General features: G+C 39.2%; 1 protein-coding gene across 5 annotated transcripts in view; it reads right to left on the bottom strand.

Moving 5' to 3' along the window:
• The window catches only part of RPS6KC1 (ribosomal protein S6 kinase C1), an 88,655-nt gene that overhangs the window by 3,669 nt on the left and 66,153 nt on the right, over positions 1-18,833 (bottom strand). For 4 of the 5 annotated variants that reach the window (XM_048057613.2, XM_048057614.2, XM_048057609.2 and 1 more), the window contains 4 exons: positions 12,997-14,574; positions 12,636-12,725; positions 1,331-1,413; positions 404-499 (listed from right to left, as the gene is read on the bottom strand). In XM_048057613.2, coding sequence (XP_047913570.2) covers positions 404-499; positions 1,331-1,413; positions 12,636-12,725; positions 12,997-14,574 — 1,847 coding nt within the window. The remainder of the gene's footprint in view (positions 1-403; positions 500-1,330; positions 1,414-12,635; positions 12,726-12,996; positions 14,575-18,833) is intronic. The other variant, XM_066993647.1, reaches the window with a different exon arrangement.

The raw sequence follows: 18,833 nt of genomic DNA, 5'->3' as shown, positions 1-18,833 counted from the left end.
AGCGTGTTACAGGTTTCATGGTACTTAGAGCTATCTTGCTGAATTGGCTTCAATACTTTTTAGTTTAATTTAGTTCATCACAAATGTTTCCATTAACAGTTAGGACAGGATTCCAAAAATGGTCAAGTATCACTGACAGGTGTTTCCAAAGCACTCAGCACTGACCAAACACGTTCTTCAGAGAAATGGCAAAGCACTCTGGTTTTCTACAGAGACAGAAGTCAAAGTTTCCAGAAGCAACAAGACAGCGGGACAAAAATCATCAGTGCTGACAAAAGACTCATCCACATTCCTTTCAGCAGCCTTCTGTTCTTACATTTACTTCACCAGAACAGCTCAAGTATGCAAGTATTTGTCCAGATTGCATTTGTACCCATTGAAAATGCATTTCCCCCTCAATTACCTGCTGAATCAGTGATCTGGCCTCCTTTGATACATGGTCTGGTATACTCAAAGAAGTGTGTGTGTTTATTCCTGACGGATGGCACTCAACCAGAGTCTGGGGAAAAAAAGAAAAAAATGTCAGATACATTTATTGATTCAGAAAATGTAGTACTGGATTATCTTCTAGTATACGTGTAAATTAACACAAGTAGCCAAAAGTTCAGTGCTTCCTAGTCTGAAGTATTGATTCTGGAAGGAGTGTCTATAGGTACTACATCCCCCTGGAGACATGCTTATAGAACATTTACACCACAGTGCTCTTGCTCCACTGCTCAAACTTAAAAAGTTTTGGGGTTTGGTGAACCTCACTTTTCCTCATGTGGAACTGCACGAGGAATCAATCACTGGCTTGATTTGGCCAATCTTGGAGTACTGAAAATGGCATTCCCAAGGGGTGGTGACATCTTCCAGCTTCCATACTAGATCATGTTGCATCATCACATCAGCCTGATATCTCATAATGAAAGCAATTCACCAAGAGAGTCTGCTCAAGCTTGACTTCGTGTGTCACTGTGACACATGGCTTCTATACCGTACCAAAGAATACCTCTGAAACTAACAGGAAAGGGAAAAAAGTTAGGGAAAAAAAAATAATGTTCAGAAGGAATGTTAAGACAATTTTGATTTTCCTGTGGTTCAGAGGGCAGCATGGCTTTTGGTTATTCTTTACAGCCCTGAGCTCAATACAGCTTTATTGAGTTACTCTGCTGAAGCTTGAGCACGTTTACTATCTCGGGTCCCGTGAAGACCTAGCAGAACTAGGCGACTCACATCTGCAAAGCACATCTAGGTTCAACAAGCAAGGAAATCACAATTGGGCACACCACTTGTGAGAAACTACTGGTCATCACATCAGTTTTATAAAGTAACTTGACCCCAGCCCTACCTTCCCAGTGAGGAGTTCAAAAAGAATGGCACCCAGGCTCCACCAGTCACAGGCTTCTGTCTCTTCTAGGATAGCTCCAACCTCTAAACACGAGACATTTCAATTAATATTAAAAAGGTCAGTTACACCTTCAAAATTAACATATATTTACAAGGTGACTGTTTAATGCTGACAGAACATATACTAAATACCACAGAGCTTTCATTACGCCTGCAATTTAGTTAGCCCTTTAGCCACCTACAGATTGCATTGTTCAAACACAGCAGCACTATACGTTTCATGCATAATTTGCTTTTTCCTTGCACACACAGGCATTTTCAAGACTTGTAGGAACTATAGTGAGGATTCTGCTACACTGGACTAAAACGGGACAGTGACAGATGGCAAAGCAAAACATATTCAGAGAATTTACCCTGGTAAGAAGAGCTGGACTGGCAAGTTTGACCTGAGGCATCCACAAAAGCAGCACAAGAGACGTTATAATAGCCCAGTGCATGCTTTAATTTTGTCTTGGAGAGCAGGATTCATCTCAAGGATAACCGGCACTCTTTGCTGAGATCATCATGGTAGGCTTTTCACAATAGCCTCTCATCCCTTGGGAACTAGTTGGAGATGCTAAATCTGCTTCATAAAGCCTAGTTACAGCTAGCAACTGTGCTGCTCCAGCTCAGCCTAAACTCACTTTAGCTACCTAGGAGCAAAAATTTGTTTTCCCTAGCACCCAGCAAGAATCCAGTGCCATCTTACTGCTGTCCATGCACAAGAGACAGCGGAGAGGTGAGGACTTGTAAAAGCCATTGCCATCCGCATTCGTGTGTTCAACAGCACGATGCATGCAGCAAACTTGGCCTTCACTGACTCAGGCTTTAAACTACAAAAATTATTGAATACAAACACATTGCACAGTCTGCTCTAAATCAGGCAGAAAAACAGATTGCAATGAAGATGAAGTCTTCATTTTGACTGTCAAAAATGCAGAAGCTGCACTAAAATAGCTTTGGTGGCAAAAGACACACCAGATTCCCAGCAGAGGACAACAATTAGCATATAGTCACATAGCTGTTGCTGTGAAAAGCATTGTGGCACGTTAGAAAAATCTTGCTCATCATTTTATGGAGCCTAGCGTGCGCATGGCCAAGGAGAAGCACAGATGAGTCAGACTCTAGTGTCAGGGAAAGGAACACACCAGCTCCAGACCTTCCCCAGAGAGCACAGGGGCTTGCAGAGGGCTGCCCCCTCGGGGAAGACGCTCAGCACCTTAAAGGACTAGGCAGGGTTTGATGCTGCAAGAGCATAGGAGGATGGCTCTGACATTGTCTCTTTAGGTAAAATATTCGTATCACATTCAGTGTATGTGATATACATAGAAAAATTATTTTTCCTTTTTTTTTTTTTTCTCTTCAGTTAATGGCAGTTGAATGCCCAATAGATTAACTGTAAGGGTGGCACACGTTAGAATTCATTCCACTCCTTATAGACTACTATTTCTATCAGTACAGAGAAACTTTTACAAATATCTAACAGCACCAACATGAGGAACTGTACTGGTATAATTACTTGCATTTTTAAATCGTTTTAAGATCACAGGGACCTAGATCATCTCAAGGTAAATTGAGACAACTTGTGTAAAAATCAAAATCTAGTCTTACAATTTAATTTTGTTTTATTTTAGAAAGAGAGACCTTCTTGATAAACATCCTCTAAAAAAACTCAGGCCTTTCCACATGAAACAGCTGGCAAAAAGTTTCCACAGCATCTCTCAGTAAAACCTATTGAACAGAAATGTCTTTCCAGTCTGACTGCAACATATAGTGCTAGGAAATCACAATGATATACATTCAGACACAGGATAATATGAAAAAAATAAAATCTAAAGACAAAAACTTTAGGCATCTTTAGAGGGTAGCTTTCCTTCCTGGGTGTCTTTAATCCTAGACTAAGACTTAGTACTGTAAGAGCACTTGCAGTATACAACAAGCCAAAACAAACGTCACTGCAGAACTCTTACAAGGAGAGCACTGAACTCTTCCACCACTGTTGTCCATGAGTGAAACAACACAGATGGGATAAAACGAGAAGAGTCAAGCCGTGCAGAGTCCTCTCCGTATGGAAAGGCTCTGACTGGGTTCTCATGCACAGAGCAGAAATCGTCTGATAAGTCACCTAAACCAACACAGAGGAGAAAATGGAGAATTCAGCTGAGGGGAAGATCTAAACATCCTTTTTTACAAAAACGAAATATAAGCTCCACTTTTCTTCCCATTGTCCACTGCCTGCTGTCCTGCTGCTTTCCCTAGGTCCCGCAGTTTCCTTACTTTGGACTAATACTAATGCTTTCCTTAAAACATAAAAATAAAAAAAAAAAATCCATGTGTATACTACAGATAAACATGTGTTGTTTACATTCCCTTACTCCGAACAGGTCACATTACTTCTGATGCAGTACGCCGATTGTAATAAGTTCAGGATATCACATCAATATTACTGCATTTTATCTTGACTACACATCATGGGAAAATTTAGAAACTATAGATTATGAAGTGCTTTCAAGTGATACAGAGTAGCTAGCTAATGTAATATACCACGCAGGGCATATGCTTTTTTTAAAGCTTTAATATTGCCATAAATCTGAACTACAATATCTGCCTTCACTAAGAAAACATTTTCATCTCAATCCATCAGCAAAGTAATTTAGACAATAAATGGTAGCGACCCATAAGCCTAAGTGAATAACATGGGGATATTTGTGCCAGTTCTTTACTTCATGAACCTTGAAATCAAGGACCTTATCCACATTTGTACAAACATAAACACGTGCGCACACGTGCATAGTGTTGAGGTTTCCAGGACTGGCAATATAAAATTTGCAGAAAAAAATATTCATATTTACAAATACAAAAAAAAGAATCCTTTGAAATTGGAGAAAGAAAAAGTAGGGTGAAAAAAAATCAGTAGCTGTTCCAACTTTATTGTAACTTCATTACAAGGAAAAGCTTCTTTCTTTTCCTTTCCCAGTGCATGCCCACACGATAGCTAGCACCAACTGGCGCATGTGAATCACAAAACTAAATTCCAGCACAGAAACACTATCAACAGCAGCAGTTGGGGTAACTGAAGGGAAGGAGATTTGTAAAATGCTATCAGATTCAGAGAGAGACAGATGGCACAGGTAAACAGCTTCTCTTCCCAGCACTGTCCTTCTGAGCAGCTGGTCTCAACCGAAAGGCCATTTCTTTATGGTTTCCATACTTATCTCAATATTTGCATTATACACAGCAACACCTTACTTCCTGATACGGGATCTGTAGCTGACAACGTGCTGTATTTTTAAACAGAAGTGCCAGTCCTAAAGAACAAAAGCAGAACTTCACCTCTTTTGAGCACACATCCTTGATGATGTTATTAATACCAAGACTGATTTACTCATTCTTCCTACAGGACCTTAAGCTGAAATATACCCTTTCATACTAAAGGACTTCAAAGGCTTTTACTACCACACCTCAAGCATTTTCTCCCAGGTATGGTTTCTTCCAGGGCTCCTGATGACCCCATACTAGTTAAAATAAAAGAAGCCAGGCTTAAAGCTAGTCAGGTGGACTTGGAAATTCACTGTGCCACTGAGACCAGGTCACTTGCAAATGATCAGAAAGAAAAAGTCAATCAAACTTTGTAGGATAAATTGTAGCATCCAAAAAATACATCTGAATTAGGAAAAATACATCTGAATTAGGAAAAACAGCTGAATGCAGCTCACAAGAAAAAAGGGTCAGTGTGGAAGTACTGCTTCTGAACACGTGAGAATCAGGGTGGGCTTTGCATTGAGATGGCTTTCCTGGAATTCAGAAGGGAGCATTTGACTCTTAGTGGATTGATAAGAATTTCAAAACCGGAGGCATCCCTCTCCCTCACTCTGCCTTTCTAGCAGAAACAGCAGAGCTTCAAGCATCGTCTCTGCACTGATCTGAAAACAAGGACACCCATCTGAACTGCCATCAGGTGTCTGAAACCATTAAGGAGGAAATGGACTTGTCTAACATCCTGAAAGCATCAGACACGTTTTCCCCTTCTGCTGCCATTAAGATAAACAGCATTGCACAAAAAAACATTAGAGTCCCTTCGGAAATTCTATTTACCTTACACTCATTTAATTTTAAAAGCTTACTATTTTATCTTATTTTAATATCTATAAATGTAAAGAAGCATTTGCAGAGAACCAAGTAAAATGAGTCCAAGCTAATTTACTCTATGCAGATTCAGTCAGCCAAGATATGAGGTACAGTCACTACATAATACATCACACAAGCAATCCACTCATAATGCTTTGCCTAAAATGCTTTAGCAATTTATAAAACACAGTATTGAACCATCTACAGTTAAGTATAAAAAGTTTATCATGGTCTTTAAACAATAAAGTAGTGAGGCAAGTCCAATGAACATCTGCTAAGATCAAATGAAGTATGAAAATAGGAAGTTTCATCTTAAAGGTACTCAATAACATACGAGCTTCTCTGTTCCTCTTTGGAAGAAATTTCCTCATGTCACTAACAGAAAAAAAAATCAGAGGCAACTATATTTTTTCTTCCTTTTAGCAACGCAAGATGGAATTAAAACTTCCTCTAAAATAATCAGGTGACGATAGAGACAAAGAAACCTTTTACTGCTCTGTTATCAAAAGAAAGCAAACACCATTTAACCCTTCAGCTATCTCTGTTGATTTTCAAAAGGCATCTCCTATACTATCTACAAGTTTCAGCTGCATTATTTAAAAGAAAAATGGAAAAAGAAAAGAAACCACGAACAGGTGAATTAGTTTCTTGCAGAGTTATTAACTGCCTTTTACACCAGCCAGACTGAATTACCAGATTCTTCTACAGCTTCACTACATCTCGCTGCTTACTCTAGTTAGAGAGTCTGCAAAAAACACAAGATCAGGTACTTCGCCTAAAACACGCAGTGTACTCACAACATGCCCGAGTGCCCAGGCACACCATATTATTTTCAGAAAATACCTGCTACTCCCTCCAAACCTCTGCTTTTAATTACCTACTCCAGGCTTATGCCATCCTGCTATTTCGGGAGCAGTCAGCTGTTAGTGTTTTCTGCGGGACACTCAGGTGCCTTTGGAGAGCTGTACACCTCCAAACGGTTGTACAGTTGTTACTCCCAGCTTCACAATAATCACTACTTTTTCCGCAGCTTCAGACCTTTTCTCGTTATTCACACCAGCCGTGTAGTTTCATGTTAATGTTCAGTCCCCTTTCTTATTGCCAGTGCTTTTAAAATCAAGCTAGCCTGTCCTTCTACACTTTTGCCCATTCAAAAGCCCTGTTTTTCCTTTCTTTTTTAGGATCGTCCTGAAACATTAATGTCACACAAAAAGCTATGACAGTCAGAAACAAAATTGAGGAAGTCCAGTCTTACACTATAGCCGTGAGACCAACCCACCCCTCGACACCTCTCAGGGTCAATGGCACTTTAATCCGCCACCGTTATTTTGCTTCTTAAACAATCTACTCCAAATTAAATGACTATAATACAAAATAGCAGAATTTAATGAGTGCCTGTAAATTTCTACTGAAAAACACACGCACATAATATGCAGGTTTTCCAGCATCAAATATCTATTTGATAAATAGAGGCAGACCATTTTTGTCTTGTGCAGAAAATAAAAATTATAGCACACAGGCTAATAATAGCATCCAGCAATTTTTATTTTAATGCCATATGCTTTAGGTTATCAGCTGCGCTTCACATCTGTATTTTCAATTGTCTACAAGTACAAGTTACATCTTCATTTGGGAGCATGAAAATCAGGCTGCACACTGAAACATTTTGGTCTGTTTTGGGGCAAAATCGTTTACCTAGAAAGCCTTCTTTTTAGTTACATTTTGCATTGTGTACAATTAGTATCAGGTTAGATAAAACCAAATATATATTTATATGCAGGCTTCTGTGAAGGCTAGTTTTTGTCAGTAAGGCTTGATTATAGCGCACAGCTTCTGAAAGCATGAGAGTAATACGATGCATTACTGATGGCCAGTTTCCTACTTTTATTTCCTACAAAGCTAAGCTTCCCAATCTCAACAAGCAAGTCTCCAGTTTTTAGTAAATGCAGCGTGGAGAAAACTCACGGTGTGGACAAGAAAGAAAAAAAGACTCCGACGAGAGCACAGTTCTGAAATCTCATCCTCTGATAACTCCACAGGGATACGACAGAACTTAGGCCCGGTGCTGGAAAGAGAGCTTAGAGAGTGTAAATAAAAACACTTCATTCACACACCGTATTTACATGTTACCTTAGACCAGCAAGCCACTTCTACGACATCCTGCTTTACAGGTTAGCTGGAAAAAGTACCTAAAAGATTTCTCTTTACATGTAAATCCTCGACTTAATCTGTTTTAGCTGGAAACAGACCCGACTAGCCTGTGGCTTTAGACAATCTTGTCGTTCTCATAAGTATTAAGCACACTATGGAGGGGCTTTCTAAAAAGAAAAGTTACCCATTTTATTTTAAAACTCACACTATCAAGAATGGAAAATAATTGTTACTCTGCTTAAAAGGTAACAACATTTTGTATTTAGGATCACAAAGATTGCAAAACCGATACTTAAATAACAGAAGGTGATCATTTGCATTTCAAAATTCATCTATCTTGCTTTTCCCTCAATTAGACCAAAACATGTTGATTCACAGGTTTGTGTGTGCGTTTGTTTCTTTTTTAAACTTATTTATAGTGCAGAATAATGGCCCCCCTGCTAGGCTGGCATTTGCTCAAGTTTCTGTCCGTGTAAATTGAATCTGTTACTGGAATTTTCCCCCCTTCAGAATACCAAGGCACATTAACCAAGAGATAAAGAGATACACTGCTGATACTATCAGCCACCGGGCAGGTGGATAACGTGAGGGGTTTTTTTTGTTAGTTTTTGTGGGGTTTTTTGGACAAATATGTGATAAGAGTTCTCAGGGGGCACCGAGAGCAAAGGGCTATTTAAACAGAAGTGAATCATTCTCGTCTGATCTGCTAATAACTTTGTATTCAGACATCAGCTGCTTAGCACACTTTAAAACACCCAGAAAACAAAATTACTGTAGAGAAAAGTGAAAACCAAAGAAAGCACAACAAAACATGTGAGCCTCACATTAGTCACCTTAACCGTATTAACACGGCAAAAAATCTCAGTGACAAGTGCTTAATTTCTTCTTTAAAAGCAAATAGGTTACTCTTGGCCAAAACCCCCACAGTTTTACTTCAAGTGGTGTTGAGTTTATAGGGGATGATTTATAATCCGCCATTTCCCTGGTGGTTTAGAGAAACAACATTTGACTTATCATAGGTGAACAGCAAAGATTTAGTTTGGCCATTAATCAAAGTATAGCACGGGCTCTACTTTCAAGCATCTGCAGCTTTGTTGTTCCAGTAGTTGCTTCAGCATCAACTTGTTTTTTAAGTAGAAATATGCGGGAGTAAAAAGACTTAGCCCGTTTTACCAAGATTCAACGGCACTACAACACTCTACAACTCCGAGCTTGTAAGTACAACCCTTGTATGCAAATCCTTGCAAATAAACCTCGTCTTCAGCCTCCAGCCCTTCTGTAAAGTGAGGCAAATTAGAGGCAGCAAGAGCCACAGCAACATCCATTAATGGTACAATGCCACCTGCCGTCACCAGTGCACAAGTGCAGCTTCTTGCCGAAGATTTATTCCTGCTTTTAATTTACGCACGATATAAAACGACAATTGCTATTTCAAACAGAATGAAGTATACTGTCAGCAGGAAACGGCACGCAGCTATTTAAACTATTCCGTCCCCCATCTTTCTGACACTTCTCCATTTATAATGGTTGGATTTATTCTGTTACTTTATACATATATTGCATAATCCCTTTTATATGCATGCAGTCAACAACTCTCCGTTTTTCATAGGATAACAGGAGCTGAGCAAGCCCTCGCTATCCACCGCGGAAAGGATCTGATCGCTGCTTCTGTACCGACACCACCTTCCTTTGCTTTAATACACAGTTACACGCTTGGGTATGAAAACCTCAAACACAAACTCCTAGGGTCCTGTAAGCAAACCCCAGCACACAGCTGGGCTTCTACCCTCCCCTGAGTCTGAAGAGCTTCAACATCAATACGTTACTACCCCTAGCCCCTCCAGAAATTAGATTCTGATATATGAATTGTAGAATTTAGATCCCATATTTTCCTCCAACCAATAAAGCGACTTAAAATTCAAATACACCCTCAGACACTTCACCACTAAGCACATTATATAACTTGTCATGTAAAAGAGTAACACCTAAAACCTTACCAATTAAAAAGATAAAATGGTTTCAAGTACAATTTTATATCTTTCACATAACTCTGCAATACAATTTCCTACCTATTTTAAATTGAACATATCCTTCAATCTATTTAACTTTCACATTCATTCTCTCCTTTTTCTACCTATGAAATTTGCTCCTCAAAAACCAATGCAGACCTGTTCTCAGACTGTAACACCAGACCCTAACAGACAGTGCTTTGGCAAAGACATCTTCCCTTTCTTGCATACTTTTAACGAGAGCATTAAAATAACGAAAAATTGAAAGTATGTTACATATAAACTTACCATATCCAAAACCTACTCTGTCCTGAGCTCAGATGAAAACACACACCAAGCTAAACACACGCAGACAAAATTTGCCAAGCCAAGTTTCACTGCATCTTCCAGTTAGAAGTGAAAAGGAGAGGTCAAGTACCCAGACGTATGGCAACACAGCCCACAACACCGGACACACCAGGAACATTCAAAACAAGATAAAGACTCACTTTGAGTCACTTTATTTAGTCGCTGTGTTGTATTATGATGAAATAAATAAATAAATCATAAGACCTGATTAAATTTCATGAAGATCACTAGTTCATCTCTACAAAATTGCAGCCTTTTCTTCAGCAGGAAAAAAAGCAAGCTGTGAGAAACATTTCTGATCAATTCCAAAGAGCAATTGAAAAGAATTAAAAAAAAAAAAAAAAAAAACACAAACTCGCCAATTTACCTTAGCATCCTGAATTGAAACACAACTACCATTTCAAAATGGTTAACCAGGAAGCTGCTTGAGGAGCAATTGTCATGATAAAGGAGAGAAAGAGACGGGCTCCGGGGACACCACACACTTCTCAAAGGGAAAAACGATCATCCAGGTAAGGCCTGTTTTCCTGTAATGTTGGAGTGTTCCTGAAGAAAGCCCACTAATGGGATTATTTTTATTAATACTGATCAAATGTTTCAGGGCAAGACTTTGCAGCAGCAGTAACCCTAAGAAAGTTACGTTGGCCTCAGCTATACGCATAAGTTAAGGTATGCGTAGTAAACCTTTACACAGAACAAAAATGGCTCCAAAATATATTTTGCACTGCTAAGTTATTGCAAGTACTACTCTACTATGCAAAAATTATCATGAAATAGCTACACTAAAATCTGAGTACACTCTGAACAAATAATGCTAAGATCAAGAAATACGAAAGGTAAGACTCATAGAGCAGTATCAGTTCAGCTGTCTTGCGTCTACCTAATATTTGCACTTGCAAATCACCCTGCAGCTCACCAGTTACAGACACGCAAAGCGAACTCCAGTTTGGGGTAGGGCAGAGAGGAGAGGGCAACTTAACCAAGGAAAACCCAGATGGATACCACACCTGCGCTGTGAGGTGGAAATAATGATGGTGCAGAAAACTTTATTCTTGCATATGGGGAGTTCTAAATATTATTTCAACTGCTCCCTAAACACTTAATTACTGCAGGAGTTGGCTGGTTGGGGCTTAGGGGGCAAAAAAAAGAAAAAAGCTTCTCTTTGGATCCTCATTAAAACACAGAAAAATTAAGCTTTGACTTTCACAGCTCATTAATGGTGACAGGGTGGGAAAAGGCTGCGCTTCCATCCTTACTACTGCTCAACTGGGGAGAGCTCTGAACGAGGCTGGGGTAGGGAGGCAGGAAAATGCCTCCTTCTATCACAACAGAGCACACGTTGGCAACCAGGGCACGCTTCTATTCCACAACCACAAGAAGTGCTGTGAGGCTCAAAAAGCAGGGATTCCCCAGTTTTCCTGTTCTTGAATTAAAGTGGGGTGACAGTAGAACAAAGGTGCTGGTTTTGCTTTGATAATAAAGCATTTGTTTTCTGTTTCTCTGTAATACCTGCCATTTCCCTTTTAACTCGCACCTGGATAGCAAAGATTTTATTTACTATTAATCTCAAGAGGCTGGAATTCGATTTTTTGTTGATTTTGTTGAGATCCTGCCACCTGTATTCACAGAAAGCAGTTCCTTACTGTATTTCAGTCGGGGGGAACCAAGTCACAGAATAAACACCTGATGCCAAACTAAGTTCAGAAGTTTTGTCTTTTATTGTTGATAACTCTTATCTTCAGCTATTTTTTTTCAAGCATATTCGCAGACTTTGAGCTTGAGAACTACCTGCATGCCAACTTGCAAAGCCGAACCAGACCGTGCACTCAGCAGAAAGAGTACATTGGCATTTCAAATTTAGAATCAAAAAGACAATCTAAAAATCCGAATAGCCTCCCTGTAGTTATTTCAACTCTAAAAGTAGTTTCTTTAACCCAGCTATGAAACTTTTAAAATACAAAGTTACAAGTAAAATATCCGATTTTTGGCTGTCACAACCATTAGATGACTATAATAGCGGAAAATAAATTGGAAAGAGGAAAAAAGGGAGGTCTCAGTTTCAAGTGCCATCCTCACTATAAAAACCCAAGAGATATTGATTTTATCACCCTCATGATTGATGAAAGCAGTTCTAAGAAAAGAGCTCTCTAAACTATTTCAAAGCCCTCTGCAGCTCATCAAAAATGTCAGAGGCATCTCTGAGCCTATTAGGGTTGTATATTTCAAACTGCTATGTGTTTTTCTCCCATACTCTTTGCATGAATAAACTTTTGTATTTTTAAAGTTCATAGTGTTGCCTTTTCAGTCCGCCCTTTTCCTTATTTGCTCTTTTCAGTTATCAGGATGTACTCACACATAACAAACAACTGAAAGAAAACAGAACATTCCTTAAATGTGCTTAAACAAGTCATTCAATGCAATTACACTTTACGGAAATGCTCTAGCAAACAACAACACAGTTAGCAATAAAGCAGTTACAAACCCTCTTGGCTTTTTAAGACATTCGGTAAAAAGAAAAGAAATTCTAGCAGATATTGCATGATCTTGAGCTCTGTGTTATAGAGGCTCCGTGAGAAAACGAAAGCTGCTTATCTACTTTCCAAGTGAAACATTGTAGGTGATTGCTCTAACCTGGGGCACAGTACATTCTCTCTATGGCATCGTTGTCACAGGAATCTTCAACCTCCCTCCACCTGCTAAAATACGTTAGCTGAATGTGTCCTAAAAACAAAACGACAGGAGAAATCAAAACATTTTTCCCTTCCATTTTCTGCAGAAGTGAACTGTAATTACTCCTTTTGTAGCTAAAAACAGTATCATTAAGAATAATGGCATCATTAAGTACTAGAAGCTATTACTGGGGGTGAATTTGCTGCACTGATAATGAAGCTCTAGACAGGAAATGAAGATACTAATTACAAGATAAAACGCCTACTCAGTTAATTGGAAGCAACAGCGAATAAAAAGAAATGCATTTGCAAAAGTTCCTGACCTCTATCATTCAATAAGATGTTGTTTGGGTTCAAATCGCGGCACACAATTCCTTCTCTATGTAAAGCATCAAGGGCTACAACCATTTCAGCTGCCCATCTTTGAATGCAGTCCTCTGGGATGTAAAACCTGGAGGTTATCGCTAATCTTTCGTCGAGGTCCTGAAAAATTTGATGTATTTCCTTCTCCCCTGCTACTGCTATTTCGTCTTCCCCCTTTGGTGCTGTCTTTTCGCTTTCACCTGCTGGTAACAAAGCCAGGTTTGCTTCCTCTTTCCCAAAGTCTTCAGTTTGATCAGAAAACAGCAACACTGCTTCATTTCTTATCGTATCTCCATCCGAGCTAACATCTTGAGCACCTGAGAGCAGGTTGGAAACAAACAAACTTTCTTCTTTGCTTGCCACTTTTAAGGAGCAGGCTCCAGGCCCTTGCAATAGAGCCCCATCTTCTGAACTACCTACCTCTTGGTCAGAAGTACAGAGGGTCCCAAGAGCTCCCTGCATGACACCGCTTTGTCCATTCACTTCCCCGTGGGAAGGATCACCCAGTTCTGGTGCCACATGATCTGGCTCTTGATCAAATGCTTTGCATTGCTCTGCGGAATTATTTAATTGTAAGACATCAGGCGTTTCTAATAATTTTACTTCCAAGATGTCCATATCGGTTTTTGTAAACTTTGCTGGCCTTGACACTGCCGCCTCCTCTGTTTCATCAGACATGCCAGGTAAGTTTATTAGAAGATCAGGCCTTCCTTCATCAACACTACTTACATCATCAGAAGCAGCATCCTTAAAGGAGATAACTGGCACAGAGTCGTTTGAACCCCTGCTTATGGTGTCATGAGCTTTCACAGCCATTTTGCTCTCCAGGGCATCCAAGCTTCTGTCATGACCTGAGACAGAAAACAATGGCTTCAAAGGTTCTGATTTCAGGTTATACAATTTTTCTCCAAAATCAAGCCCCAGAAGTTCACTAGCGCTATCTTTGCTGTCTATTCTGAAGAGTTCCATGGGGCTGTTCTTCGATTTAGTTAGCGAGTCCAATATCCTAGTAGGACTGGGTATTTCTGATTCAGCATCGTCAATGAAAAGCTTTAGTTCCTGAGATGGAATCTGAGAGCTGAAGCTATCACCGCCAACAACAGTGCGTTTCTGCGAGGAACTTCTCTCTTTGGTATTCAGACCTTCATTCTCCAGTTTAACCACAGGTTCCTCATTTAAAGAGCCAGAATCAATTTTTTCTTGCCCATATTCGTTGCATAACGTTAAATAACTAGTAGTGCACTCTTCTTCTGAGCTGGATGCTGAGTCCATCCACTTGGAACTCTCCTGGCCATCTTCCTGGTTGCTGCTGTCGTCCTGAGAGCTCGGCGTCAGGCTGCTCTTCAGCGGGATCACCTTCAGCATGTGCTCCCCGTAGCTTTCTCTGGAATCAGTGCTGCTACTGATTTCTTTAGGACTAGGCGTTGGCCGCTCCAGGTGAATTTTAGTTGAACTGCATGTTTGGGGTTCAGGGATTTCAAAGCTCTCTTCAGGGCTTCTGTTTAAGAACTTGCTGACATAAGACCACAGTTTTCCTCCTGCAAGAAAAGAGAAGGGGGAAATCTCTTAATATCACTCAAAACATAATCAGTTTCATTATGATACAGGAAAATAACCCACACTGACAGAATATACCACCCCCTTAAGCCCATAGAGCAAGTTCAATCTGCTACCTCAGTAGAAAATAATTACAGGGACCACGACTTGCTTCTCAAGCAGATTTGTATTAATACATAAATATTTAAATAGCTGCATCTGAGATTAAGCTTTTTTTTTAAAAAACAAAAAAAAGAAAAACCTTCAGTAAAATCTCATTTCAGAGTCTGTCTCAAGTTGCATGGTGGTGACTACTCTCCATCTGCTGTCTCAAAAGAAAGCAACAACTAGGAAAGATCAAATGGTTTAGTGCCCATAACCAGCTCTGCCTGTGCTGAATCTCAGTTCCCAGCTCATGAGCAATGTTAGGGAAGACAGACTAAAAACTACAGATCAGCGAGTTTGGTAAGGGGAAGAAAATCACCACATATTAGTAGGATATTCTACGGAACTGTTTCTCTTTGAAAAGAGAAAAAAATTATTATTTTTATTATTTTTTAGTTAAATACGGATGATTTTCTCCCTTTAACTTCAGGCCTCAAGAAAGGTCTTTATGCATTACGCAATGATTTATGAATATTTTAAGTTACAGTGGCAAACCAGTTCCTTCATATCAAAAATTCTAAAAAAATGACAGTTCCAAAAGTAATCATTAAATATTTAAAAATACAGAATAGGACTCTGTTTCCAATACCACACATTTTTAAGAAAGATTACAATACATACACTGCTAAAAATACAGAATAGGACTCTGTTTCCAATAACACACATTTTTAAGAAAGATTACAATACATACACTGCACAAAACAAATCAAGAAGTTACTGTATCTCTTGCACGTGCCAAAGAATTTGACTTTAAGAAGCTAGAAAGCCACCTTCAATAACTTAAGGAAAAATGCAAAGTCAAGACATTTTAATTTAAAAGATTGTAGAGAAACGCTGCGAAGTACAGCTCAAACAAAACCTTTGTAGAAGAAAAGAATAAGTATCCAGCCCACTGGGCATCTTTTTTTCTTCCTTTTTTTTTTCCTTTTTTTTTTTTTTTTTTTTTTTAACTTCTTTGGGTAAAACAGAGTTTTATATTATAGTTTTTTCCAAAATAGAGTCTTTAGTAGTTATTTTTAAGCACTCTCCTTATCGGGCAAAATTCCTTCAAAAAGTACAACAAAAGAAGAAAGTACTTTTCATTGCCTAGAAACAGGTTTTATATATTTCCAGGTATTTCAAAAAATAAGTTATCAAAGGCAGAAAAACCTTGATACTTTAAAAATGAATTTGAATAACACAATGTGGAGTTTTCTTGCTCTCCATCCCCCTGGCTAAGACAAGACTTGTTTTTGAAATGAAAAAAAAATCTCACTGAAAGTAGGCATATTAAAAATATCAAGAGGGAACTCTAACAGCTTGAGTCCGGTGGTAAAGATGACAGTTTAAGATCTATTGGTTCACCCGCTTTCTGCCTGCAAGCTACAAACGGACCTCGTGGGTCAAGATGACCCTTGCCACCTTCCAGAAGAAGGCAAGAAAGGACGCCAGGAAGATGAACAGGAACAAACTGAAGCGGTGCTCCCAGAGAAGTGATCGGGGCTGCTGTACTGCACACACACTTCAGCTACTTACCTGAAGACACCTACAAACACAAAAAACAGGAGCAAGGCACGGCTCAGGGGAAGCTCCCTGCAGAGCCCTTGGCTGCTGCCAGTGCCGCGAGCCGGCAGCCTCCTGGGGCACCGACGCACTCCCAGCTTGTTCGGCCACCCTGCATCGGTGAGAGCCAAGGGCCCTGGTCCTGACGAGCAGGACCTTGCTGCTGTGAGAGGCAGGGCATCCATACTCCCACCACTTGCCTTCAATACGAGACGTTACACGGCTGGTCAGCAGGGCAGGGGCAGAGGCAGGGCGCTGCCGTGCCTTCTGAACCCTGCAGCCTCTGAGTTACTGTTCTTAAATTCGTTTGGTAAAAATATAAGTTTTTCATCCCATAGTCAGCAATTCTTTTTCTAAGCTTATGTTTTCACCTGTATCCACGCTTTTGCTAAGGAATGGCAGGAAACAAAATACCACAAAGGAGAAAAAAGAGAAAGACACAGAAAACACACGTTTTTATATACATGTGAAAGACGTTCTCTTTTCCACACTTCCATCCATCATAAAAGAAGCAACACAACAGTTTAATTTTACCCCAAGATTCTGACGGAATAGTATGTTTATGACAATTAATTTTCTTTAAAACTTCAATTAAATTATTTTGAGAAAACAATGCTTGCAAAATGACTTTGCCCAGTTTATTAATTAGGCAAGGAATAACTCAGGGTCTTTTCACACTGAACAATAAAATCTCATTTGACAACCACCCCCCTGCTGCATTTAATATGGCACGTTACATCTCCCCATCCCACCTGCATTATACTTACTAGTACAAGCAAATACTAAACATTTCCACCTTCGTATTACTAGTATTTATTATCACAGCACCGCTTCACAAATTTCTTCTGAAAACACAAATCTCAGCTTTCAAAGGGTGCTCCCAGAACATGACCCACGAAGATCCACGTTACATTTCTGCAGCACCGTTCAGTGCCTGGCACAACAGCATCTCAACTTCCAAGCATGGCTTTAAATGCTAATATTACCATGGTATTTCTTCCTCAGTAGTAAGGAAATTATTTTTAATGGAGGCCTGGGTTGGGCTTAGACCCAAGGATCCAGAAAGCTCAGTACCTTGTTTCTGCGGTCTACCATCACATTTTTTTCTGTGTCACTACTGGATACCCAGGTAGGATTCTGCATGTCACATCTGAAGGGCTCTCACCAACCTAAATGTTTCCCACCCTTTATTAAGGTAGGATGGTTCTGGACTGTCTGACGGTATGAAAAGTGTAAGAATTCTCCTCAGCACAACTTTGTTTTTCACCTGTAGACAGGTCAAGCTGCTCTTGGGACAGCTCTGGTTTTCTGCTTCCTTCACCTGACTTCATGCAAGATTTCATGCAGTCTCCTCCAGATCTTGGCCTCTACTCAAAGTCTTAGTGTAGCTTAAGAAAGGAATAGACTCAAGAAGGACTAAGGAAGGAAAACAGACACATGGAGATCAGTCCTTCAAAACCCTGCAGAAAACTCAATGGAAAAGTCAAGAGGTTCAGACTGTGTTTTTAAAAATGTTCGATTTCAAATGCTTTCAGCAAACCTAGGATTTACACAAGACAAAAAATATCTCTTTATCCCTACAGGATTCAGAAATTCACAACTGTCTACCTGTGAAAACAGAACTGCAACAATGACTCATTTTCCTATTAGTAAGCCTGTTATTATCTTACCTTTTTAAGAAAGAAGTTGCTCATTAATAGTCACTTGGACTGAGAAATCACAGTGAAAATAACTACTTGCTGCAACTCTAATTTGGAGTTAAATGCAAGTAAATACAAAAAAAATTGATTATGTCCAAATATGTTTACACACACATTTCAAGACTGGCCTCCTGGTCAAGTGGAGCTACATAAATAAATGCTATTCAATAATTGTGTTTTATAGTGAAAAACAACAATTTTATTCCTTTTTGAAAATGTCCAATTCAGGGTCAAACACGAGTGATATTCGTATCTGGGTATATAATTATGCCTTTATGAATGACATACTAATAATCTTTCCCCCTCTCCCCATGTGTTGTGTAAGATCAAGAAAACCCATTAGCAAGCCATGCTAATATAGTATCAGGAATCTATAAAAACTAAAATTACAGAAATCAATCTAAACAAGTAAGCTTCGGTCACTGTCAAATAGTCTAACATACTAAACAACCATAAAAGCTATGATTTTAAGCTAAAGTTTATTAGTATTTAGTACAATTTCAGAAGCACAGTATTAACATAATTAATTATTTAAAAAATTTTTCTTTAACCACAAATTGGCTCTGCAACCAGTCTAGCTTATTCCTTCTGGTTTTATTATCACAAAAAAAAAAAAGGCAAAAAATCAAAGCTCCACATTCTTCTTCAGTTATTTAATGTAAAATTACTTACTAGAAGTGCCTTACTTCATCATATTTCCAATACTCTGGACGTTATACCTGTCCTTCAAGAGGCAGAATCTAAAATATTAGTGTTCCAAAAAGAAAAATCAAGAGGACATTTCAAAATAAAGTGGCCAAGTTAGGAAGCTGGATAGGAGGATAGGAATTTTGTAAGGTTGGTTTTTTTTTTTT

Source organism: Anser cygnoides, chromosome 3 (assembly GCF_040182565.1).
Source record: "Anser cygnoides isolate HZ-2024a breed goose chromosome 3, Taihu_goose_T2T_genome, whole genome shotgun sequence".
Classification (NCBI taxonomy): domain Eukaryota; kingdom Metazoa; phylum Chordata; class Aves; order Anseriformes; family Anatidae; genus Anser; species Anser cygnoides.
This window is presented reverse-complemented; position numbering and strand designations above follow the sequence as displayed.